Genomic DNA, 27,060 nt, shown 5'->3' on the forward strand with positions numbered 1-27,060 from the left:
CTTGACTGTCTTACCCCACTGTGCCATCACAGTGCTCCAGTGTCCCACCACAGTGCTCCAGTGTCCCCTTGCAGTGCTCCAGTGTCCCCTCACAGTGCTCCAGTGTCCCATCATAATGCTTCACTCTCCTAATTCACTGCAATGCTCCACTGAATTATCACAGTGCTCTAATATTCTATCACAAGGTGTGTTCACCTCATCATAATGTTCTGTCCATTGTTTCAACATAGTGTTCCACTATCCCAAGATAGTGCTCCATGGTTCTATCCCAGTGCACCACTGTGCCATCAGTGTTCCATTGTCCCATCACAATACTCCATTGTTTTATCCCCGTTGTCCTTCTATCCCAATGTAGACTTGTCTCATCCCAATTCTCTGTCCCACCACAGCGCTCCATTTTCCCATCATAGTGCTCCACTGTTTTATCACAGGGGTATTATCTCAGTGCTTCATTTAGTAATCACAATGTGCATCTGTTTCATCACAATGCTCAGTCCCATTAGAATTCTCCACTGTCCCATGACGGTGCTCCACTGCCCCATCAGAGTGCCCCATAGCCCATCACAATGTTTCATCATCCAATCAAAATTCTTCACTGTACTATTGGAAAGCTCCACTGTGCATCAAACATTATTCCAATGCTGCACTGTCTTGACATGGAAGTCCCTTGTACCATCCCAGTGTTCTGTCTTTCACATCATCCATCATCCCATTGCAATTGCAATGTTGTATACACTTCCACTTTATAATAATCCGCTGCCCCATCAGAGTGTTCCATGTCCCATCATAGTGCTCTATTGTCCACCATAGTATCTGTCTCATATCAGTGCTCCATTGTTCCAAACCAATGCTTCCTATAAACCCTCATGGTGTTTTAAAATTCTATCACACTGCTATACCTTCCCAGTATAATATTCCATCACAGTGCTCCACAGTCCCATCACAGTGCTCCACTACCTCATCACAGTGCTCCACTGCCTCATCACAGTGCTCCACAGTCCCATCAAAGTGCTCCACTACCTCATCACAGTGCTCCACTGCCTCATCACAGTGCTCCACAGTCCCATCAAAGTGCTCCACTACCTCATCACAGTGCTCCACTACCTCATCACAGTGCTCCACTGCCTCATCACAGTGCTCCACTACCTCATCATAGTGCTCCACTGCCTCATCACAGTGCTCCACTGCCTCATCACAGTGCTCCACTGCCTCATCACAGTCCTCTACTGCCTCATCACAGTGCTCCAAGTCCCATCACAGTGCTCCACTACCTCATCACAGTGCTCCACTACCTCATCACAGTGCTCCACTGCCTCATCACAGTGCTCCACTGCCTCATCACAGTCCTCTACTCCTCATCACAGTGCTCCACTACCTCATCACAGTGCTCCACTACCTCATCACAGTGCTCCACTACCTCATCACAGTGCTCCACTACCTCATCACAGTGCTCCACTGCCTCATCACAGTGCTCCACAGTCCCATCAAAGTGCTCCACTACCTCATCACAGTGCTCCACTACCTCATCACGGTGCTCCACTACCTCATCACAGTGCTCCACTGCCTCATCACAGTCCTCTACTGCCTCATCACAGTGCTCCAAGTCCCATCACAGTGCTCCACTACCTCATCACAGTGCTCCACTGCCTCATCACAGTCCTCTACTGCCTCATCACAGTGCTCCAAGTCCCATCACAGTGCTCTACTACCTCATCACAGTGCTCCACTACCTCATCACAGTGCTCCACTACCTCATCACAGTGCTCCACTACCTCATCACAGTGCTCCACTGCCTCATCACAGTCCTATACTGCCTCATCACAGTGCTCCAAGTCCCATCACAGTGCTCCACTACCTCATCACAGTGCTCCACTGCCTCATCACAGTGCTCCACTGCCTCATCACAGTCCTCTACTCCTCATCACAGTGCTCCACTACCTCATCACAGTGCTCCACTACCTCATCACAGTGCTCCACTACCTCATCACAGTGCTCCACTGCCTCATCACAGTCCTCTACTGCCTCATCACAGTGCTCCAAGTCCCATCACAGTGCTCCACTACCTCATCACAGTGCTCCACTACCTCATCACAGTGCTCCACTGCCTCATCACAGCCCTCTACTGCCTCATCACAGTGCTCCAAGTCCCATCACAGTGCTCCACTACCTCATCACAGTGCTCCACTACCTCATCACAGTCTTCCACTACCTCATCACAGTCTTCCACTACCTCATCACAGTCTTCCACTACCTCATCACAGTGCTCCACTACCTCATCACAGTGCTCCACTGCCTCATCACAGTGCTCCAAGTCCCATCACAGTGCTCCACTACCTCATCACAGTCCTCTACTGCCTCATCACAGTGCTCCACTGCCTCATCACAGTGCTCCACTACCTCATCACAGTGCTCCACTGCCTCATCACAGTGCTCCACTACCTCATCACAGTGCTCTACTGCCTCATCACAGTCCTCCACTACCTCATCACAGTGCTCCACTGCCTCATCACAGTGCTCTACTACCTCATCACAGTGCTCCACTACCTCATCACAGTGCTCCACTGCCTCATCACAGTCCTCTACTGCCTCATCACAGTCCTCCACTGCCTCATCACGGTGCTCCACTACCTCATCACAGTCCTCCACTGCCTCATCACAGTGCTCCACTACCTCATCACAGTGCTCCACTGCCTCATCACAGTGCTCCACTGCCTCATCACAGTCCTCTACTGCCTCATCACAGTCCTCCACTGCCTCATCACAGTGCTCCACTACCTCATCACAGTCCTCCACTGCCTCATCACAGTGCTCCACTACCTCATCACAGTGCTCCACTGCCTCATCACAGTGCTCCACTACCTCATCACAGTGCTCCACTGCCTCATCACAGTCTTCCACTACCTCATCACAGTGCTCCACTGCCTCATCACAGTCTTCCACTACCTCATCACAGTGCTCCACTACCTCATTACAGTCTTCCACTGCCTCATCACAGTCTTCCACTACCTCATCACAGTGCTCCACTGCCTCATCACAGTCCTCTACTGCCTCATCACAGTCCTCTACTGCCTCATCACAGTGCTCCACTACCTCATCACAGTCCTCCACTACCTCATCACAGTGCTCCACTACCTCATCACAGTCCTCCACTGCCTCATCACAGTGCTCTACTGCCTCATCACAGTGCTCTACTGCCTCATCACAGTCCTCTACTGCCTCATCACAGTGCTCCATTGCCTCATCACAGTGCTCCACTGCCTCATCACAGTCTTCCACTACCTCATCACAGTCCTCTACTGCCTCATCACAGTGCTCCACTGCCTCATTAGAGTGCTCCACTGCCTCATCAGTCTTCCACTGCCTCATCACAGTCCTCTACTACCTCATCACAGTGCTCCACTGCCTCATCACAGTGCTCCACTGCCTCATCACAGTGCTCCACTGCCTCATCACAGTCCTCTACTGCCTCATCACAGTGCTCCACTACCTCATCACAGTCCTCTACTGCCTCATCACAGTGCTCCATTGCCTCATCACAGTGCTCCACTGCCTCATCACAGTGCTCCACTGCCTCATCACAGTGCTCCACTACCTCATCACAGTGCTCCACTGCCTCATCACAGTGCTCTACTGCCTCATCACAGTGCTCCACTGCCTCATCACAGTGCTCCACTACCTCATCACAGTGCTCCACTGCCTCATCACAGTGCTCCATTGCCTCATCACAGTGCTCCAAGTCCCATCACAGTGCTCCATGGTCTCATGATTGTACCCATTTGAGCCATCACAGTTGTCCACTATTGTACCTCAATGTTCCTTTGTCCATATCCTAATCTTTTAGTGTTCTGTCATGGTACTTCCTCTTCTGTCCTTGCATTTTGGCCAGTGCACGCCCCAGAGCACCTGATGTCTCTGTGGCACTGAGCTTAGTGGCTATCACACAAGAAGGTATATTTGTGTGTCAGAACTCATTTGGTCCCTGGATTTAGATGTCCTACCCAACCTCCCTAAGGAAAATGGGGAATATACTGGCTTGCGGATAGGAGATTGCTCTGTTGGCATTGGTGTAGCTGGTACCCATAGATCTAAACGTTCCTGGCATACCTTCCGGCCACCTTCCATTGCTAGTTTGTATGAGTTGGCTGTTATCCCTTCCATGGAAGAGAAGGTCCATATGATGGGAAATCTGACTACTCCTGGCCTCACATTCTCCCTAGTAGCTTTCTATAGATGTCATAGGAGGCTTCTGATACAATGGTTGGGATGGTCATCCACATATTGGGTCAGTTGCTGCAGACAGAAGGGTTAATTTCCTTACAGCCAGCCCAATCTGGAGCCTGGACTCACTGTTAGGATTGTGAGCTCTCTACAAACCATGTTCCAAAAGAAGTGGGCAGTGGCTCTTGGTCGACAGAATGAGAAAGGACAGTGGAACAGTGTGGCATTTAAATGTATGTACATGGGCTGAAGACAGGGGTCTAGCACAGTTTGTGCTTTCCAACTGATAAGTCATATCTGTCCTCTGAGCCGGGGACCCTGGCTTCTTTCCTTCTCCAATCTATCACTCTGCCACATCCATCTCTATTTCTTCCCTGTGGGCTCCTGTTTTCTCTTTGGATTGGTAATTAGCCAAGACTCTTTTAGCTCATCTGTGCAGATCTGGGCCTTCCTGGTTGGCTGATGAGTGTCCTCTCTACCATGTTCACAGTTATAATTAAACCAGCCAGGTAAATGCAGTTAGGGAACTGACACTTGCTTCCTTATCACCCTGGATGTGGTTGCTAACAACCCTGGGTATGACAATCATGTGCTCCACAGGGCATGGTATAAAGCAGCATCGAGAGAGTGTTTGCAGCTCTTTGATCTTTGACCTAAACCCTCTGCCATTTTGTTATTATTAAAGTATTTGAAAACTGATAGAACCAAAGCCCAAGACTTCTTGTGGCTTTCTTCCTGCTTTCCCAGTATTGTCAACAATAGGCTGGATCAGGCATAGACAAAAGTTTGGTCCTGAAGCTGCCTATGCGTCTTCATTTTTCAAAGCTTGGAGTTTTGTGGAAACCAGATGGTCTTTTGTGGAAACCAACTTTCTGACATGGATGGGTAGGGACGTTAAGAAATTGTAAAGGTGTCTGAAGGAGCTCGCTGAGCCTCAACAATTGAAGAATGTTCTAGAAACAGTTCCCAAATGGCTCCTTGACAGTAACTGTGGAGAGAGGTACACAAAGATACCTCCACTCACTGCTGTGGTACCCCTGCTAGGATTTCCAGTGATGGCTAATGGCCGGTCTCTAGTAAGCTCAGTGGCTATGGCTAACTCTTCTGTCTTTGGCTGCATCCAGTCCTTGCCTTTGCTCATAGGATAGAAAGAAAGCATTAACATGTGGTGTCCTTGGTGTTCAAGGCTTCAGAAAGACAAAGAACTCAAAGGCCTTTAGTGACCTATGGGCCCAAATGCCACACGAGGGTGCACTCCCAAAGGCAAAGACCTTGGTCCCTGCAAAGTGAAATTCTGAAAGCTCACTGCCTTCAGAAGAACATTTTTTCCTCTTTAACAAATATGGACTAGAAATTTCCAGAATATAGCAAGAAGTCATCAAGCTTTCTGAATAACATATTATAATGTTTATCCAAGATTTAAATCTATTGGGTGTTTTTTCTTCTCTTTTCTCCCTCCTTCCCTCTTTCCTCCCCTCCCTCCCCCACAAGCTTGCCTTTCTCCCCCTTCTTCCTTCCTTGACTTTTCTTTTGGGTTGGGGAAGACACCCACTGCCCCAACATATAAATGCTCTACCACTGACACATCGGCTCTCCCTTTTATATTTCGCTGTCATGTGCCTGGTGTGCTTGTGTCTCTGTGTGGTCACTTCCCCTCACCCCCTTTGTCTATTGACCTGAGTTTTCTCTTCATCTCTCTGAAATTGATATCATAGTCATCTTTGTTGCATTTATTGAATAGAGTTTTATATTCTGTGTTTTAAAGAGAGTGAGTGAGACATTTCATGTCTCTGAAGATAATCGAAAGCCCAATAGCGATGACATGACCTCATCATCCTCTCGGATGGAGCCCCTGCATTGATTTTCTTCTGTGAGCTAGCACTTTCCCCATGGGCAGGGTCTGGATTCCTGGGGCAGGGACGGGCATATGCACTCAACAGTAATTGAGAGTAGTGTCAGCCACCTTAAGACATCTTCTGATCTGTAACATACCCCCAGGACCGGGGCGAAGTAGATCAATTCGCTCGGTCCAGATGCTTACTTTTAATGAGCACCTGGGGAAGCTTCCACAAGCACAAAGGACCAAGTCTGCTCATTGATTCTAGAGAGCATAGGGTCAGACCTCTGGGGGAGGGGGGATGCAGGGGCCAGCTTCATGCTACCCAGTGGGGGTAAGGGGGGACGCTGATGAGCTGGATTCTGATGGAGTCTCTCTTTCCTTTTGCTGTTGTCTCTTTCTGCTCTTATTCTCCAGTGCTCTCATGTTCTGTTCCACTGTGACCCTTCACCTTTCTCTTCTGAGCAAAGGTGCTGGGGACAAGCATTAACATTTGCTACGAGTTTGACACATTGAGTTTTAAAAAGATACTCATATTGGCTATTATTCCAGAACACAAAAGAATTCTACATGATACGCTCAGTTCCATCCAGCCTCACTTACCTGTTTCCTTCCTGTAGGACTCAAAGTGCAGAAAAACAGGGCTGGCAACCCCAGCCACTTAGTAATTGCATCTCATAGAACAATTGCTACAAATATACAAACTATCACTTTGCCTGATACTTTGCCCCTACCCACATTCCTTAAAAGATATTCCCCCATATCTTTTAAGCCACGAATGAAGCACAAACATTGTAATTTCAAAAAAGATCGATAATTTTCAATAGAATTGGACTTGAGAACACTATTACTTTTTATTCTGTGCATTTAGAAACAGTATCCTGAGATCAAACTTATGGCTTCACTGAGCTGTCATCAGGGTCATTTCACAGGCAAGGTGAAGGTCACTTACAACACGCCAGTTCACTTCTCTAGGTGAAGATTTGTCAGGGTGTGTGTGTGTGTGTGTGTGTGTGTGTGTGTGTGTGTGTGTGTGTGTGTTTAATTTAGTATATTTGGGGTTTATGTGCTTATATAGAATATGACTCAGCGAAGCACTTTTCACCCTTCATCAGGAAGAATTTACAGTTCTTAACCATAAAAGGTACAGACGAACCTCTGAGTCTTCAGGGAGATATTCTCTATCAGGCTTTTCTTTCTAGGCTCAGTCTTGGCTGAGCAGCCTGAGTTAGGATGTACAAGTCATATCCCACAGTGTGGCAGATTCCTGAGCAGAGGGCTTCGGCTGAAATCCATCTGTGTTGTTTTAATGGATCCTGCTGTCTGTGACCCACTGGAAGCATAGCTGGTTGCTTCCTACTTGTGGCTTGCATTTTGAGGGAGTCCTCTGGAGACCTAGAGAGGAACTTTTCGTCACTGGCCAACCTTGATGGTTGGGTTTCTGTGTTCTCCCTGCTGCTGCAGGAACCCCTACCTCAGACACCAGGTCAAGGCACATGGCTGGTGACAGGACATAGGTACAGGAGGCTCTGGGCCACCTGAAGACAGGCTGACGAAGCACTGAGTACTGGCAATGTGGTGTCTCGGTCCTCAGAAACTGGGGCTGCTTCTGAACAGGAGAGGTGGATGCAGGCTTGGGGGCGGGGCAGCGAGGGTGAAGCCTCAGTATAAGCACAGGTCCTTCACATCCAGGGAGCTCTGGGGCTTTATTGGAAGGCCCAGCAATTGCATCTGGGGCTGTAGCTCAGAGATGTATCCGACCAGTCCCTGAGAAACCAACTCTCAGTATCCATGGACCAGAAGCAGGATCCTCAAGAGCCTGTCCTCCTGCAGTGAACCCGTGGCACCTGTTCACATGAGATAACACAGTTGCACGAGGCTGCCAAACCGACACTGGATTATTCCACAAGCCATTCAAGGCGTCATGCAGTTTTGGGTGCTTTCTCTTGCCCCATCCCTTCCTGTCACCTCTTGACTGCCATCTTGGGCACGCTATCCCAGCCCCCACCTTCAGCTTTCTCCCTCACACTGCCCGGCTTTATTTTCTTTTTGGCATTTACCACCGCTGGGCATGTTGTTTATTAATGTTTTTCCTCACTGAAATGTACCGTGCAAGATGTCAAAGATTGTCTTTGAAATGTATACTTAGGGTCAGGAGTCATACTTAGTCCAGAGTAGCTACTCACTGACCACTTGTGAAATGAGTTTGTACAGGAAGTCTTCAGTAGCTCTCGGGTGACAACGCTTCCTCTGCAGCCTCTCCACACACACCCCCCATCCCACTCCCCGGCCCACACCTCCCTGTTCAGGGCTCAGCTTTCATCCTCTCTCCAAGCACTCTTCCTGCTCTTATGAACTATGCTCAGGATATTTACCCAGCCTAAAAATGCCTTGCTTGTCTCCATCTCTAACAGTCTCTTGGATTTTGACCTCAGAGCTGCTTGCGGTTGGAAAGCTGTTCTCACTTTCCAGGGAGACGCTGAGCTATCCTGTGTTTGACATGTGCTGTACTTTAAGAACCCATACGCCCCTGAGGTCTTACAGCTCTCCCACTGGCTTCACAGCATCATCCTCTCTCCAGCCAGCTTCGGAGGGGGCTTTAAGCAATGCTGTCCCTGGCTTTGACGGTGGCTGGGGCAATTCCCTGGATCTTAGCACCACTTTCTTCCATGGTCCTCTCAGCATTCGGTATTTCCCTATTATGCCTGTCTCACAGCATTTTGCTGTATTCTTTGTGTTCCAAGAGGCCTTATAATTAAACACAGGAAGCAAGTAGGCACTGTGTGATGTATTTACATGAACCCCGAATGTATATATCTAATGATGTCCCCGCCCTGGCGAGTCAGTTTCATTTTCATAACCTACTAAGAAATCTTTCCCTCTCAATAGCATTAAAGGTCTGATTTGTGGTGTGGGGGAGGAACTCCCTAAATTGTTTTATGCTGGAGAGCGTATTTTCTTCAACAATAGCACAAATTAGATGGGAGTTGTTCTGCAGAGGTTTTCCTACACCGTTCCGAGCATCCTTACTCTTCTCTCGCTCCTTCTTTTCATCCAGGCTGATAAAGCTAGAAAACCAAGCATGATGGTCTCGCATTCACACATGACCTGCCACCCCTTTCTGCTTTTCTTCCCTTTTTGTGACTACATTAAGTCTGGGGTGCTCTGCAGCTCCTAGAAGCAGAGGGACACCCACCCTACCCCCACCCGGCTCGGAACTGTGCTTGGGCAAATGCCATTACTCATTGCAGCTGCTCTCCATGATGAGTGGCCCCACACGACTGTGGATCTGTTGTCAGGCCTGAGCAGCCTTTCCCTAGTCGCCATGGGAACCAGGAGTGAAGGTGCGAGGTGACCTGTGGGGCAGCAGAAGTGGATTATTGAGCGCACGTTATTATTATATGTAGTACAGCCGGAAAGAATTATGTCGAGGACATAAAAATTATAGTTGCTCTAGGGGCTAGACTCCCGAAACTCAGGAAAACACCAGGGGGCTCAAGGCTGATTTTTGAAAGTAGCTGTCCTCTCGAGGTGACCATAGTACTCCACGTCCCATAGAGAACATGGCACTGGACCCTTAAGGATGTCTGGATGTGTACAAAACATAGGGTTGATTCTTTTCTTCTAGATCAATGATATCCTGCTATAGTGAAGCTATGGGGGTTGCATGATACTCCAGAAAGCCATGCTAGATAGACCCTTCGTCACTTGCAGTTGCACCTGAAGGGGATGTTTGATGGTGGCGGGTCCAGTTTGGTAGGGGATGCTTCTAAGGGGTAAGGAACATGTGATTTAACCTACATACTCACTACTCAGAGTTAGGATGTCCACGGCCTTTCATTTGACCAAGTAGTATGTTTCTTTCTCATGCTAGGAACAGGTAATGAGACAGTCCCTCTCTCTGCTCCTCTGGCCTGGGGTGGGGGAGAGGGGAGGGTTCTTGGCAGCAGCAACCTGAAAAAGCCCTTCCACCTGGAAGAACATGGTTAGGGTGCAGGGTGAAGTAGGGTAGGGCAAACAGGAAGTAAGGAGCTCAGAGGCCGCACAGGGGCCAGATCATGCAGAGCCCCGACCCTGTGTGAAGAATTTGAAGAATTCTGGATTATTCCTAAGGATAATGGGGGACCACGTGGATTTTAAGCAGATGTTGTGCAGCCAGATGTAGAGTGTGGAGAGTGGGAACCCCAGGCAAGACACAGCTGCACTCTGAGAGACTCTCACTGGCCTCAGATAACCATAGGTCCATAGAGTAAACCGGAAGCCCTCGTTTCATAGCAAGCCATTTCTTTAAAAAGATGTGATTATCACATCATTTTGATAAACGATATAAGAGATTATGAGACATTTTCTCATAGCTCACCATACTTAGGAATAATCGCACATGGGACAAAGAAAGATCCTGAAAGCAACCCTGAGCTCTTCCGAGACCTCCCTTCATCCTTAGTACTCGAACTACCCCTAGCCCAGGTGTCTGTCCTGCCTGTAGCTGCTGAGCTTTCTCTTCCTCAGCTGGAGCTCAGGTCTGCAGCCGACAGCACAGCCACTGCACCAGTTTCGCCCAGCTCTGCGAATGTAGCGAGTCCTTCAGTGCCACTGTCTTACTCTATTCGTGCTACTGTAACAAAATGCCACAGGCGGGGTAACCCGCCAATCACAGAAATGCAGGTGGCCAGCAGTCCAGATCAAAATGCTACAGATCGGATGTCTTTGCCTCCAGAACAAAGTTTCGTTGCTGTGAACTCCTAGATGTGAACACCACGTCCTTTCACAGCAACAGGCAGCAGGGCAAAAATGTGGCAGGCCCTGTCAACTCTTGGGATTCTTCATTTGTGAGGTCCCACCTCTCAAGATTTGGTTTCCTGTGACTGAGATCCAAGATGGGAGTAAGTCCCATGTGAATTTTGAAGGAGACACAGACATTCAGACCATGGCAGTCACTTTGCTACCAATCGCCCTTGCGCTGGCTTGTGCTGGCTTAGTGGGTAGTTAGGAGAGGAGGCCATGTTAACTGGTGTTTGACTGTATTTTTGTGTTGTGATAGCCTTCGCCATTTCCTAACTATAGCACCTAGGTAGTGAATGAGGGACAGAAAGGGTCCCTTAATGTTTCAGTTTGAGCAGAGATTACTAGGGAAATGGGATTGCGGGGGTCTCTAGGGTGAAAATCAAAAGCCTTTGGCCAATAGTTGGATGTGGGGAGGGTGAGGGAAGAGCAGAGTGGCTCCCAGGCAGGAATGGAGACAACTGTGGTGGCAGTTAGTTACGACGGGTGCGGGGAGGTTGAGTGGGAGCAGACCCTGGCAGATGGGAATCAGACTACACTTCACTTCCTGTACAAACTGGGGTGACTCAGGGAATCCCCAGCAGCTAACTACTGTCGTTATAAATCTTGTTTACTTACAGGTAGCAGGTACTCCATAAATGTCTGCTGATTCACATTTTGGGACTCCCCATGTTTGGGTTAATTGTCGGTGATAATAGGGGAATAATGGAGGTGCTTATTGAGAGGTTCATGAGTGTCAAGCATCAAGCTTTATACATCTTACCTCACTCTTATCTTCCTAATAACCTAAGGGGTAGTGACTGTTTGGTGCGTCTGCCTGGTGAGTAGATGCTATTAGGTGAGGTAGGTGCTGGGTGAGCTCAGTGTTCATCAAGGTGGGGAGAGGTTGTGTTCTGGAAGAAAACGGAAAATAAAGTGGAAGAGAGGCTGAGAAGCCTCCTGTGGGAGGTGCGGAGGAAGGGCCAGTCCTGAAGTCTCTGGTTCCCTTTGTGCAGAAGTGCAAGGTATCGCTTAAAAATGGTCATAATGGTGCTGGTCTTAGCCTCTGGCCTTACAAGGAGAAGCAGAAGCCTCATCTCCCAGCTGGACACTGACTGTCTGACATCAGTGGCTGGTCGGGGCCTCAGCTGTACTCATCTGCAAGTGGCTATCAGAGTCACAATCTCCCTGCACGGAGAGCCAAGTGCAGGAAAGCATCATCCCGCCCTGCCCTTGTGCACTCCAGCAGTGAGGGGTGAAGTCCGAGAGTGAGGGACCCACTGGAGGTGGGAGGGGTTTGAGCCTAGAATACGTTTTCTTCATCTTTATTTTGTAGAAACTTGTTGGGGAAACTTTGGATTTCCCCCACTCAGAACATACTTCAGCAGGATTTGTGGTACAGGAGACTTTCAGATATGCAAGGTGCATTAATCCCAAGGACGTTTTTATTTTTTCAGACTGACAGGATGAGTAAGGAAAGGGTATTATGAAGCTGTCTCGGCAGGTGGGTGGTGACTGGGTGACCCACTTAGAGCAGAACCCCAGTGAGGGCCTCACAGGAGCTTATCTTTGACGCCATATTGTTCCTTTAGGGAAAGCAGTTACCCTCAGATGCTGGGAGACACCCCAAAACCCCATGATTCAGGACACACTGAAGCTACTGTTTGTCCTGGGTACAGGGAGGTCTATGGATTTTCCATTTTGAGCAGAGAAGTTGTTGCTGCCTGGGGGAGTCGTCACTAAAGTATCTGAGTGCATTTCAAGTTGACAGTGAACTTCTTAGTTCCTGGATTGGGCATGAGTACATGTCTGACATCTCAAACTGCTTTGATTTCCACAAGAGCCCTGGCCAGAGACCTGGGAAACTAAATTTACTCTCCTCTGGTTTGTAATTCTGTCCAATTCCATAACTGAAACCGTATTTCCACCATAACTCGGTCCCTTTGGAGTGAGTGCCCCTCTGCCCTTCTCTCTCAAGATGGTGTTGAGTGTGTGGGGATCTGGCTGCTGGGCTATGAACAGCCTGGGTGTCCCCATGGGGCCTTATGCTTGTATTCCTTGCTGATATTGAGCAGAATTCTCCTGTCCTTTTTCTTTTGAGGCTACAGGGAAGTTGAGAGGGTTCTGGAGAGCCAGCTAGGAATTTCTGTCTGGTTGTAGCTCAGTCCTTTGCAAACCCAGGAGTTGCCCAGGTCCAAGCAGTATTCCTCCTCTCCCTGTTGGTTTGCCTCTCGAGCCGGTGGGGCAGAGGCAAAGGGGCCCTGGGTCCTCTGGACACTTCGCCACAGCCAGCTGCTTCTGGGAATTTGGAAACCTCGCCTCCTTTTTCTCCCTCCTTCTTCCTGCCTCTCTTGAGCTGCATCAGTAGATGGGGTCAAGGAGAAAGATGTTGGTACTCACCTGGGCTCCACAAATACCATGCTCTCTGGTTCATGCAATTCATGTCCCCCGTCTGTGTCATCTTCCTAGATGTCCTGTCTACTCAACTAGAGATGTTTAGTCAGATACCACCTAAGAAGAGAGGCAGCATTGTGTCCTTACTAAACCCTGGTACAAGTAATCCCTTGATGCCATTAGGAGATGTTGCACGCAAATGCGTGAAGCTAATGCCGGGGTAACATGGGATAAAGTTTACAGTAAATTCTACAGGTAGGAGTTTAATGGTAAAACGATTACAGTATAGCAAATACACAAACTGCAACATAGTCATTCGTTATCATTATTGAGTATTGTGTTTTGTGTATAATTATCCACGCTATCCTTTCATAGGACTAGCCAGCCTCCACAAACAGGCCTAGTGGGCTGCACTAGGCTATAATGTCACTGGATAATGATAATGTTCAGTGTCACTACTTGAGAGAATTTTTTATTTCTACTATAATCTTAGGGGTCCCCATCAAACATGTAGTCTGTGGCACCTGAAAAACAATATATGTTTTTACATCTATTATAAAATATGTAACATAATTTTAAGATAAAGTTCATAAAATATGTGTTTACAGATATAAAAATGTATGGAAAGCATATATGTTTTATGCCTGAAAAAGAGCATGTCATTTTATGTATTTTATAATATATTTACATATACACATATGTATATTAGTATCAAGATATTTAATACTTAGTATCATTGACCCTTTACAAAAGCTGTGGGTCACAGACCCATTTTATGGAAGAAAGCTCTGAGGTTCACAGGAGTTGAGTAACTGCTTCTGGCAAACCTTCATGGATATGCTACCAGGAGGTAATGTGTTTTAGGGAGCAGGTGACAATTGTCTTAGAGTTGGCAGGTGTCATGGAGATGCCAAAGGCCAGAGCTGAGTTAGAGCCAGGTGCTACCAGGATGACTTGGGGACAGGGCAAAGGTGAAGGCTGACCTTAGAGGAGAGTCCAGGTCGCAGGGCTTCTGAAATGTCTACCTTGTCTCTGTTCCCAGGAGTGAGAGATAGTATCTCTGTTGTTTGAGCAGAGCCAAGAATTACATTACTGTGTGGCTTGAAGGGTCAGCTGGAGGCCAAGAGGCCAGCCACCCAAATCCCAGTGGACTTGAGAGAACACTACATGCTAAGAATGTTCAGAGAAATGAGTATTAGAAACTGTTGGTGTAGGTTCCAGAGGTGGAGACAAGGCAGGGACTTCCTGTAGCTCAGAGTTTTCTTTAATCAGGGAAGGCAGGCATGAGAAAAAGCAAGGGGAAGCAGGAAGTGGGTCTCAGAAAACTCTAATGATGTCTGACAAAGATACAGTGTGAGAATTACCACTAGAGACACGTAGAATAGAAATGTGGAGAGAAGTCATTTTGTCTGTCCTCCTTCCAGTGTGGGGAAGCTTTCCTCAGATTCCCTCCCCCACCTGTGTGTGTGTGTGTGTGTGTGTGTGTGTGTGTCCATGTGTCCATGTGTCTGTGTGTCTGTGCATGTTTGATTCCCCTTCCTTTCATGCAGAGGACATTTGGCAGTATCTGTATCAATTTTTGTTCATCACACAAGGCACCCCATCAGCTACAAGTCAGGTACACTGCTCAACATTCAGGATGGCCCCTACCATAAAAACATTGATTCCAAATACCAGCCATGTTGTAACTGAGAACCCTATGCTAGCACATTACACTTCTATCTTGAGAGCTTTGCTCAGCAAGAGAACCGCTCTAATCTAAGCCTGGTTCTTATCTCGTAGTGTGGGCACATGCGTCTTTGTGATTCTCTGCTGGAGAAACCTGAACATGGGCTGAACTGTAGGACTCCCTTGATGGTCCAAGTACGTGTGTTCAAATCACTTCTGACAGCGCCATCCTGAGGTGACGTGATAGATTGTGTGCTGGGTCTGGGTGGAGCTCATCATCTGCCTGCGGTCAGCATCCAGTCTGGGCAGAACCTAAACGACAAAAGCAGGAGCAGCCAGAAGCTTATGTGTTCTAACGCAGTTGAACAGGCATGAATGGAGTGCAGCCAGCTTGAAAAGGCAGGCTCACCAACAGGAGGGAGGAAGGGTGCTTCTGAGACTGCTGGGCAGTGAAGTGCCAACCTAAATTAGTGCCCTGTGTGTAAAAACATTTTGAGCAGTCTTATGGGGGAAGAGCAGGCGAAGGGTGCCTTAGCTGTGATAAAATATTGAAGATGTTTTGTTTTTTTAAAACAAGCATTTGTTAGTGGGGTCAAAGTCTTTGGATTGCGTCTGAATGTGTAATCAGGGAAAACTGTCTTGACTATTTTCACCTTGCTATGGTGCCCCCATTTCTAGTGAGAGTGAATGGGAAGGAGGGAAGTAGGAACTAGCCAGTCAAAGATAATATGGCTTTCCCTGTTCTAGGTTCTTGTCTCTTTGGAACATGTAGTCCTTCTTTGGTTATTCTTTATGAGAGTTATTGTGTGGGGGAATGGTTTCTTTGTCTCTTTGAATTCATTAGAGGATGTAAGGAGGTGGTTAAGTCATGAGGTGGAGCCCTTATGAATTGGATCAGTGCTCTTACAAAGGAGCCTCTGGCGAGCTTTCTTTTCCCTCCTACCATGTGGGATGTCAGGATGTGGTAAGAAATTCCTTATCTATGAACCAGGAAGAGAGCTCTCCAAACATACCAAGTCTGCCAACACCTTGATCTTGGCCCTCCAACTTGCAGAACTGGGAGAGACAGATTGGTATTGTTCACAAACCACCTAGTAGGTAGTATTTTATTTTAGCCCCACAAGTGAACAAAGGTGCTTCTCTTAAAGTCTTGTTACTCCCCAAGAGGGAGTGTTCATGCAGGAACCATCTCTAGTCTCACCCTGAATTTAGCCTTGAATCCCTGAGATTATCTGAGCATTTGTTGGTGCCATGGGGGAGATAAAGGTTACTTCAAAGGTCAGAAAAATTCTGCAAAAAGTAACTATGTGTGTGTGAGGGGGGAGGGAAGGGAAGGGAAGGGAAGGGAAGGGAAGGGAAGGGAAGAGAAGAGAAGAGAAGAGAAGAGAAGAGAAGAGAAGAGAAGAGAAGAGAAGAGAAGAGAAAACAGAGAAACAGAGAAGGGGAGAGGAGAGACTGGTATGTAGTCTTGAACCTCTCTTTTTTGAGAAAGGCTAGGGGTGAAATTGCGACAGAGTTCTTGCTGGTGGTGATAGCCCTTCAGGCTCTGGTCCTGGTCGTAGTTTACTGATTACACGGTCAACCAGGCTGAGTGTGAAAAACCAAGTGTGCTCACTCCTGGGCTGTGGAAGCAACTTTATTTAGCCTTGCCGTTAACATAAGAACAGAAGAGTTGGAAAAGGGCTTGGGAAACCTTTAAAAAGTTGCCAGGCTTTTAGTCTGAAAGTACATAGGAGAGGTTGACTACTTGTTTATTTATTGGAACACTTTTACCTATTATTTGGCCATATCCATCCCAAAGCCATCCCCCCTCCACTATCCCAAGAGTGGAGGGGGAGGAGGCTTCCACTCTTCCTGACACTGACCAACACATCCCCTCCTACCTGCCCTGCCTTTCCCTTTTAGAGTTAGTTTATTTTATGCACATGGGCATTTTGCCTGCATGTATATTTGTGCTCTCTCTCTCTCTCTCCCATCTTTCCTCTCCCACCTCTCTCTGTCTCTCTGTCTCTCTCTCTGTCTCTCTATCTCTCTCTGTGTGTCTCTGTCTCTGTCTCTGTCTCTCTCTCTCTCTCTGTGTGTGTGTGTGTGTGTGTGTGTGTGTGTGTGTGTGTGTGTGTGGTGTGTGTAATGTCTGTGGAGGTTAGAAGAGAACACAGAATCCCTAGAACTGATGCTAAGAACTAAGCCACCATGTGGGTGCTGCAAACCAAACCTGTGTCCTTTCCAAGAGCAGGGAGTGTTCTTAACTGCTGAGCCATCTTGTCAGTCTTTTCCTTTTTTCTTTTTCCTTCCTTCCTTCCCTCCCTCCTTCCTTCATTCCTTTCTTCCTTCCTTCTTCCCTTCTTTCCTGACTTCCTTAAGCAAATCCAGCCCTCGGAGTCCAGCTGCTGCTGCTTGCCAAGTTCCTGAAGATCTCGTTGGCTTGGCTTTGTCCAGGTCTTGTGCAGGAACAAATGCAGTGGTCATGCCCTGTCTAGGAGGCAGCATTTCACAGTGGTCTAACGTCTGGCTAGAACGTTCTCTTGGCTCCATCTTTCACAGTAAGTCCTGAGCCTTCCTGGGGCAAAGACTGATTTTATGCCCCACTTAGGACTGAATGCTCAACAGTCAGTCTCAGAGCTTTGACCCGTTGAGTCCGTGCTGGTGCCAATGCGGAAAGGGGCTTCTCTGGCTAAGGTTGAGAGATGCCTGGAGGGTACAAGGAGGTGTTAGAGCAAGAAGAACTGAATGAATAAGAGAAGCAAGGACAGCTTCACTAAACCCTAGACCCCTAGGTTCTGGAACCCTCAGTAAAGCTGGAAAGAGGCACGATTGGGCAGCATGATGCCATACTGCTTTATACGATGTGAAGGACACTCAGGACATTTTGCCCTCGTGCTGCAGAGCCATGAGCATCTACACAGGTGTAAACTACATAGCTTCCAAGATGCTGGTCCCTCCCACTCAGTAGGTTAAAGTAAGCATGTAGTGTCCAGAGCCTGTGATTCATTAGTTAGTGCTGTCGCCGGGAGTCAGTGGCACTGTCTCAGATGTGGTTTTCAGGGGCCTAGAAGGTCTGTCTAACACAGAAGTGGGATTTCTATTTGCTTTTAAATATACTCAGATATTCAAAGTGACCAGCACCAAGCCCTGGAATGTTTAACCTCTCTTGACTTTTATTTCTTCTGCTTCAAATTATGATGATTTCATGCTAATCAATATCTCAAGGGTTTTATAACCAAGGCTCTCACTGTGAACTCTGAAACACAAAAGGACCATTATCCTCTACACAGATCATACGAAATCAACTGCCATTACCCAAGGCCATAATGGGAAAGGATCGATCACTCAGTCCCTCCCTCCCTTCCTCCCTCCCTCCCTCCCTCCCTCCCTGCCTACCTCCCTCCCTCCCTGCCTGCCTGCCTCTTTTCCTCCCTGCCTCCCTTGTATACCTAATATCCTGGCTGAATAGGTTCACTGTTTTTTCCAACCAAATGCATCCAAGTTGACAACAAATGGAGCAAACTGAGGGATCTCCTCCTCACTTCCTCTCTATTTCCATTCCACCACACGAGAGCCTAGGAACTGTGCTCATTGTACGAGGGAGGCACAGTAATAAAGAGCGCACAGAGTTTCCATGCCTGAGTAAAACCCTCCCACGGAGGCCTCAGGAGCTGAATGTGTGTGCACTTCAGCCAGGAGAGGAGAGCCCACCTCTATGACCTAGGAGAGTGCTGTGATACCTTTGGTAGACCATGTGTCCTCCCAAGATTCAGTGGCAGACCTCAAGCCCAGCATGATTATGCTAAGAGGTGGGCCTTAGGCACCAATGCTCCTCTGAGTGGGTAGGAGAGTTAGCCTGGTCCCTTAGCCTGTTCACGCTTCTGTCGTGCACCAAGCAGAGAGAGTGGCTCTCATCCATACCGATTCACTACCAGCTTCTCGAACTGTGACATACACACTTCTGTTGTTTATACATAACCCTGTCTCAGGAACTGTGCTACCCCTGAAGTGTAGTGTTTGACAGACAGGGACTCCAGAGCAATGGGGACGGTGAGGGCCTGGCCTGATCAGTCGTTGTCTCCTCCAATTCCTTACAGGAGACTGCTGGCTTCTAGCAGCCATTGCCTCCCTCACCTTGAATGAAAAGCTGCTTTACCGGGTGCTTCCCAGGGACCAGAGCTTCCAGAAGGACTACGCGGGCATATTTCATTTCCAGGTATTAGTCCTTGCTTGTGACTTAGATATTACTCCAAATCTGTGGCATCAGAAACTTTGGAAGCGAGGTCAAGCTACTGATGTTAGATTTCCCCTCTGGGTGATTAGGGTACATACTCATGTTTGAGAACCATTCCTTTACACACATCTCCAATCATTTCCAATCCGTCTTCATATCCCCCCAGGCCATGGGCCAAGAGACTCGCTATGACTAAGGACCAGGAGATGTGTGTCTGGCCCCCTGGTGATGTTTGAGCAAGCTCTCCTCTCCACAGACTCCAGGGAAGACGAACTGTTTCTCAGTGTCTGTGGCATCTCCCATGTACAGATGGGGCATAAGTCCTTCTCTCAGGGCATTTAAGGCTCATGAAGGTTGGAGACATGCTCACTGACTGTGGAAACCCTACCAAGGATGCCACCGAAGGACCCCTCTCTGCTTCTCCATGTAATCTGTGCTGTGTTTCCCACCCATAGTTCTGGCAGTATGGAGAATGGGTGGAGGTGGTCATTGATGACCGGCTCCCCACCAAGAACGGGCAGCTGCTTTTTCTACACTCCGAAGAAGGCAATGAGTTTTGGAGCGCTCTGCTGGAGAAAGCCTATGCCAAGTAAGTGGGAAGGTGAAGAACCAGAAGACCCCGGAGCCTCCCCGAGTGCTCTCCCCTACCCTCTCACTCAGGATGCCATGGCCAAGATTTTCCTCCCAGCATCCATTGGCTATACAGAAAGCACCACTCTGAAGAGAAATGGAAATTTCATCTGGGAGTTCCAGATCTCATCTCTGGGGCTGGAGATGTATTTCAGTGATAGAGCACATGCCTAGAATGCATATAAAGCCATGGTTTGATCCCCGATACCATGAACTTAAATAAGTAAAAATATATGTTTTTTTAAGACTCTCTGTCTCATAAGAATATCTCTCTAGCCATTATCTTATTCTCTCTCAAGACCCAAGGTAAGAGCTTAGGGAAGCATGGATGTTCAATTAGTGATGATGATGGTAATGAAGAAATGAAATGTTTTTAGCTATAACTCAACAAAGTTTCTGCTCATTCCTTGAGTGACATTTTTTTGAGTGACATTCCAAGTTCAATGGCTTCTTTGGGTTTCTTTGAATTAGTCACTCTATTCTAACACCCCGGTGACTTTCTGGCTGTGTTAGGGCAATCCTTAGCAGATACCTCCCAGCCTCAAGGGAAGGTTCCACATTCTAGCTGTACCTGGACACCCTAGGAACCCAAGAAATCAGGGCAATTTCTGGAAGGGCTACACTTGGTTTTAAAGTTGGGAGGCCTGGAGGGGCTGTCTAAAGATCCGTTTCTAGGGAAATCCTGGTACGTCTGGCTGAAACAGCGGCCTGTGTGTAATCTGAAGTATTTGTCTGAGGCAGCGGCCTGTGCGTATTCTGAAGTGTCTGTTTGGGCTCCTCTTCACAACTCCTCTAGCCTATGTGTTGTTATTGTCTCTTTCCATGGCCCATGGTCCAGTTGTCGAGGTTGCTCATAGCTGTGGATGTTGCACATTTTTTTTTCAACAGGCTAAATGGTTCGTATGAGGCTCTTGTTGGAGGCTCCACAATCGAGGGGTTTGAGGATTTCACAGGTGGCATCTCTGAGTTTTATGACTTGAAGAAGCCTCCGGAAAATCTGTACTACATCATCCAGAAGGCCCTCCGCAAAGGCTCTCTGCTGGGCTGCTCCATTGATGTAAGCCTCGACTCTTCGTCTCTTTTCTCTGGTGACATATTGGTTTACAGTGTACAGGAAGTGGGGAAAGCCTAGTGAGTAGGTAGGAACTAGGGTTGGTCACATTTTAAGATTATCTTTGGCTGGTAACTGTTAGAGCTGCTTCAGTATGGCTAGACTCATCCTGAGCGCACAGCCCAGTTCCCTGTATTCTAGATGCTACCTACTTACCATCCTTTTGCTAAGTCATCCTCTCTGTCTTTGGGGGGAACAAGCATGGCAGCTGACAATATCTGATGAACTTAGAGATCCCCGAATGAAAGTGGAGGGTCCAGCCTTGACAGGAAGGTTGGCTGTATGGAACGCCAATGTGGTCTTAGAAATCAGATCTGGGGCTGGAGAAATGGCTCAGCGGTTAAGAGCATTGACTGCTCTTCCAAAGGTCCTGAATTCAATTCCCAGCAACCACATGGTGGCTCACAACCATCAGTAATGGGATCTGATGCTCTCTTCTGGTGTGTCTGAAGACCGCGACTGTGTACTCATAACATAAAAGAATAAATACATTTAAAAAATATATTTATAAAAAAGAAATCAGACCTGGAAGCCAGTTGTTATCTGGTCATGTGCTCTCTTGTCCTATGTAGCTGTCATCATAGGTAAGCTTGTTTGTATGTTTGTTTGTTTGTTTGTTTGTTTGTTTGTTTTGAGGCAGATCATTCTGACTATGGTCAGCAATTGCTCAGTGCCTGACCGGCATATTAAAGTGGGTTCCCTAGAAATGGGTACCTCTGCTTATGGGTCCTGGCAACCCCTACACTCTTCCCACCTGGGAGGTCCCTGGCTGTGTTCTGCACTTTTAGAAAGCATTGTAGTCCTGACTCCAAAGAGGTCAGGGTCAGCCTCACTGATTGGACTTTCTTCTTGACACAGGTCTCAACTGCAGCTGAAGCAGAAGCCACCACCAGGCAAAAGCTGGTTAAGGGTCATGCATACTCTGTTACTGGAGTCGAAGAGGTAGGAAGGGTTAATAGAATGACTAGGTGCATCCCAAAGATGTAGGAGGTGACACTGAGAGGTTCTGGGGTTTCCTGCTTGTCCAGGGCAAGTTTCTCTCTGGATTCAGAGTCCTGGACAGATGTGTAGTTAACTCCTGTTCGTTACAGGGTGCCCCGGCTTCTTGGAGAACAGTATCTGAGCTACTCTGGCCTCCTCTAGCAATCTGGTTTTAATGAAATTCAACTCTTTTATGAGGTGTGGTCAGAAGTGGTATAGGGACTGTCAGATTCTACACACATTGCAAATAAATGTTCACGTAGGCAAAGCAGTGTAAACCCACAGGAGTCCCTAAAAGAAGTAGCAATTTCTACTCCAGAGTTCGGGGTGAGAATTAATAATGAGAAGGCACAGAGGTGTCCCTCATCTTCTGACCCTAGCATTGCCAGGAACTATATGTGGTTTTTATTCCATATGGTTTATCTATGTCCAAATAGGATTTAAATAATTTGGTTTATGGCTAAAAGTGTAGATATAAGTGGACCATAAGACAAAAGTAAAATACATCCATCTAAATGGTACTATGACTGAGAAATGAATTTTCTTTAGGTTTTCTAATGGTCAGTACAGAAAGAGCCACACACCTGTGCCCCAGTTTGCTGTTCACTGTAACGGTGACAATATTTGCGACATATCTCTCTGCTGAGTGTGGTATTGTAAAATCAAGGCAGCTCTATAAACATGGACTGAATATTATGGGGAAACTTCAAGCTAGTTTTCATGGGAATTATGAGGATAAGGACTAATAGACTGACATCTTTATGAATGTATTAAGTGCCAGCATGTGTGCAGTGGTGACCATACTTGAGTGTTCACTAAATAGTAGGGTGAGAGAGTGTCTTAGTTCATTTTCTGTTACTGTAACACAATACCTGAGTCTAGATGATTTATTAAAAAAAGAGTTGTTTTTTTTTTTAATTTCATGCCCTTTGGAGTTTGGGAAGTCCAGTACTGGGTAGCTTCATACTACTTCCTAACAGCATCAGTTGGAAGGATAAGTGGACACAGAAGACAGAGAAACAAGGCAGGCTGAGTTTGCTTTCTATCACTCTTAGCAACTAATTCAGTCCTGAGAGAATGAAACCTCCTCACACCAGAAGAATGAACCCAGACTCTTAGGACAGACGTTAATTCCATTTGTGTTTTAATCTCTTGAAAGCTCCACCCGCAAATCCCATGACAGCAGTGATAAAACTTTACCACAGCTCTCTAAAGGCATTTATACATTTATACATTTATACTATATCCTATGCTGGGCTCCCGCCCTTTCTGTGGAGAGGTGTGAACAAACATTTGCTCACCTGGTTAAGGCACCAGTGACAGATCAGAGAAACAGTCCCACCGAGATCTACCTCAGGTGGTTATAGCAGGGTTATGTATGACTTAAGCACAGCTGCATCACCAGAAACCCACCATGGCCTGTGACACATGGGCATCCCTGGAGCTGCTTGTGTGACCTGGAGGCAGCACTCACTGTAGAACCACTGCTTGCCCTGCAACTGTTCACTACTTTTGTGACCTCAGGGAGGAGCTTTGTGAATCTTGTCACTTTCAGGAACTTCCTGGGCCTCCGTGTTTCCTTTACTCCTCAAGTCTTCTGAGTTTTCTTTAGGAGGTGATAGTTATATATATATATAGCTAACTAAGCAATTTTGAATTACTGACCTTCTCCAAGTCTCCTGTTTCTTATGCCAAACTGTGACGTTTAAATGCAACGATTGTGTATTTGAAATGCTTAGCACTGTACCTATCCCAGTAGTAAGCAATAAATAAAAGTTGGATGAGGTGGTGCTGGTAGTGGTGGTGGTGGCACATGCCTTTAATCCCAGCACTTTGGAGGCAGAGACAGGCAGATTTCTTTGAGTTCAAGGCCAGCCTGGTCGACAGAGCGAGTTCCAGGACAGCCAGGGCTACATGGAGAAACCCTACTTTGAAAAGCCATTTTCTATCTCTATCTCTGTCCACATCTACATCTATGTCATCTATATCAATATCTTTCATGCTATTGGCTTTGCTTATGGAATATTTATTAGGATGCTGTCTTTGATACCCAGAATGAGGTCCAACTTAGTCAACTGCCAAGTTTAAACCTAAGTTTAAGTAGATACATAGTTGTTTTTGTGGTGGATTCACTCTTCACTTGTTCTAATAATTTGCGATCAAGGCTTAAAAGCAAGCACGGAAGGAAACGAACGTGTGGTGTTTTAGCGACATTCGGAATGTAGACGCGCACTGCGGGCAGCAGTTGTGTGGTGACTCGCCTGTGTGGTGTGTGGATCTTGCAGGTGAATTTCCATGGCCGTCCAGAGAAGCTGATCAGGTTGAGGAACCCATGGGGTGAAGTGGAGTGGTCGGGAGCCTGGAGTGATAAGTATGTCCCTCTTCCCCTTTCCCAGTGCTCCGCTATCCCTGGACCAGGGTGTCCTTTAACACACAGTAGACACAGTGGGACACATTGCTCCCTGGGTTCTGCAGGGCTTCCCTTCTGTAGATTATACAGTCTGCTGAGGGAACAGTTCTGGGATGGGAAAAGCAGAATAGAAACCACTCTGCCGACATTTTTAATCCTGGATCTCTGCTTTGGCACTTGAAACGTTGGCAGCTCCATGGAAATTTGCCTAGAGCTGAAGGCTTACTTTATTTCCTGCCCGCCACACTGGGTGCTGCAAGGTCCAATCAGTAGCTCACAGATCTGATCGTTCCATGGCACAAACACTGCCCCCTCAGAACCAACAGAGAACTAAGATGCCAGGAGAGCCTGGATCCCGGGAGCCATGGCCCGCTGAGGCAGTAATGAATGGGAATGTCTCACTGTGAGCTCAGGACTGGATGGGTGCTGATCCCTGGCTGGAAGGATAGTCTTTGGGAGGCTTATCCAGGGATAAGGGGAGTCAGTCAGAGCACGTGAGGTCCTGAGATGGCTGTACTCTGGCACTCATGACTTTCATGTTCCTTGTCAGCTTGAGAACTGCCTGGGCTGTTTACCTGCTGGCAGTTGGAGAAGGCCACTGAAGGTCTGAGATGACATGTCTAAACTCGGCCAGCATCCAGCTGTGTTGTTTACTTTGAAAACCCCAACAGTGACAGTAAAAAAGTCAAGCCAACCAGGAGATTTAGATTAGATCTAGAGTTCTCCATCAGATCCCTAACCTTAAAAAACAAACAAACAAAAACAAAAACCAAGCACACGGTGGGACTCAGTACAAATTGAATGGATGTTCCAATGACTTTATGAAGTCCCAGAATCCAAGTGCTTAGAAGCCAGCTGGAGGGAGAGGCTGGGTCTGTCCTTCTTCTCTGCCAGGGAGGGAGGAATGGGGGCATTGATGAGTGTGCCCAGGGAAGAGCTTTGGTTCATTTTTAGGATTGGTAGTAACACTGTTCTCTTATCTAGATATTGCCCATGTATCTCAGGAAAACCCAAAGCTGTGAAGGTCAGGCAGCTGTAGATGACATTTGAAAAAAGCACTCGGATATCGCACTCGGATATCGCACAGGAAGGCCACCAGCGGGACACTTGAGGGAAATTCCTATAAATGTGGGCCTGGTAATCAAAGCTGCAGACTTAGGAAGTGGACAGTGTCTACGGACCCAGAGCTAGCTGGCCCCAGTCTGATAGGAGAAGAGACTGGCAGGTTACCAATGGATAGAGAAGTGCATGCCTTTTGTGTGACAGGACTTCCTTATTCTTACGGTCGGAAGTCAGCGATTCTTAATTGGAACGTAAATCTTGCCCAGGGAGTGAAAATTAGACAAATCCATCACACTCGGGCTGCACACCCAGGCAATGCCGGAGCCCACGCCTGTGGCTTCACCTGTTCCCCGGTGGTGCAGCCCTTCACACCAGGTCCAGTCTGTCTTCTTCCCTTGGTGGGGCGCATCCCATCTGTGGCCCTCTGGGGACATTTAGCTGCAGTAAACAGCTTGCACTGAGGAACGATCACCTCTGGCTCATTTTTCCCCCCTCCACAGTGCACCTGAGTGGAATTACATAGATCCAAGGAGGAAGGAGGAGCTGGACAAGAAAGCAGAAGATGGCGAGTTCTGGTGAGAAGCCGTGCCCAAGGGCCCTTAGTGGCAGGGTCTGTTCCAAAGTATATGAAAGGTCCTGTCTCTGGGACTTGCAGGAATGTGACAGCATCCCTCACTCGGGGGCTTTTGTTTTCTCTTCCCCTTCCTCTGATATGAGTCTACCTCCGTTCTTATGTCTAAAGCATTGGAACCCAGGTCTCTGTGCCCACAACAAGGCCTGGCCAGCAGCCTGTCTGCCTGTTGTGAGCCTAAAACAAGCCCCCTTCCTCCAAGTTCTAAGGCCTAGCTTATAATAAAAACAGGATTCTTTCCTTTCCTGGGCCATTAGGGGGGTCTCTTGGAAGATGGAATGTCTTAGAGGAAATCTCCACACTAGATATCGTGGAGAATTCCTCAGAAGTGGGCCTTTGGTGGGCTTAGCTGTGACCCAGCCTAGAGGTCAGAGCTTCGTTCACACCCCCGCTCCTGGAGGAGGCGAGGGGTCCTCTGGTTCAAGGTTCCAATTCCGTGTGGCTGGTAGATACACAGAGGCAGATTCTCTAGGAATTCAGACACTGATCACAGTAACAAATCTGTACGGTAGCTCTGCTTCTCTGCATAACTGGGATGTAGAAAGAAACTCGGGCAGTCCACGCGGCCGGAAGACAGAGCTCTCTCCTGGGCCTCGAATCTCTCTCCCAGTCCAGCCCATCTTACTCTCTCCCTTCTGGTTCCTTTGTTCTTCAGGATGTCCTTTTCGGATTTCTTGAAGCAGTACTCCCGACTGGAGATCTGCAACCTGTCCCCAGACTCTCTGAGCAGTGAAGAGATACACAAATGGAACCTAGTACTCTTCAACGGCCGCTGGACACGGGGTTCTACAGCCGGGGGCTGCCTGAACTACCCAGGTGAGGCAGAGGGCCATCTGGCTTTTCCTGCGGAGACCGTTTGGCTTTTAGCATGGATCTTTGGATAATTAATGCTTGTGGATCTGGGGTCCTGTTTCTCTTCTGACTTGGAGGCCCGGCTGGGGAGGGTGGACAGTGGCTTTGCAGCTGCCTGTCTGAGGCCTCACCTCGGCCTGCTGCTTAAATCATTAATCACCTGTGTTTAAATCATTTTTGCTTCAGCCCTGCTGCTATCTCAGTTTGCTGCATTTTGGTCACCCCTCCTGGACCATTGCTAAGGCCTCCTGCTCTTCTCTTGGACTTTTCCCTTCCCTACCTGGTC

The 27,060-nt window shown here is 47.7% G+C and overlaps 1 protein-coding gene across 6 annotated transcripts in view; it reads left to right on the plus strand.

Moving 5' to 3' along the window:
• Positions 1 to 27,060, plus strand: part of Capn8 (calpain 8) — a 64,851-nt gene that overhangs the window by 13,989 nt on the left and 23,802 nt on the right. For 5 of the 6 annotated variants that reach the window (XM_087579903.1, NM_001446712.1, XM_087579902.1 and 2 more), the window contains 7 exons: positions 18,961 to 19,079; positions 19,553 to 19,686; positions 20,616 to 20,784; positions 21,697 to 21,780; positions 24,105 to 24,190; positions 25,792 to 25,866; positions 26,578 to 26,738. In XM_087579903.1, coding sequence (XP_087436029.1) covers positions 18,961 to 19,079; positions 19,553 to 19,686; positions 20,616 to 20,784; positions 21,697 to 21,780; positions 24,105 to 24,190; positions 25,792 to 25,866; positions 26,578 to 26,738 — 828 coding nt within the window. Of the gene's footprint in view, positions 1 to 16,797; positions 17,422 to 18,960; positions 19,080 to 19,552; positions 19,687 to 20,615; positions 20,785 to 21,696; positions 21,781 to 24,104; positions 24,191 to 25,791; positions 25,867 to 26,577; positions 26,739 to 27,060 lie in introns of those variants that run through there. The other variant, XM_087579904.1, reaches the window with a different exon arrangement.

Source organism: Rattus norvegicus, chromosome 13 (genome assembly GCF_021556685.1).
Source record: "Rattus norvegicus strain SHRSP/BbbUtx chromosome 13, alternate assembly SHRSP_T2T, whole genome shotgun sequence".
NCBI lineage: Eukaryota > Metazoa > Chordata > Mammalia > Rodentia > Muridae > Rattus > Rattus norvegicus.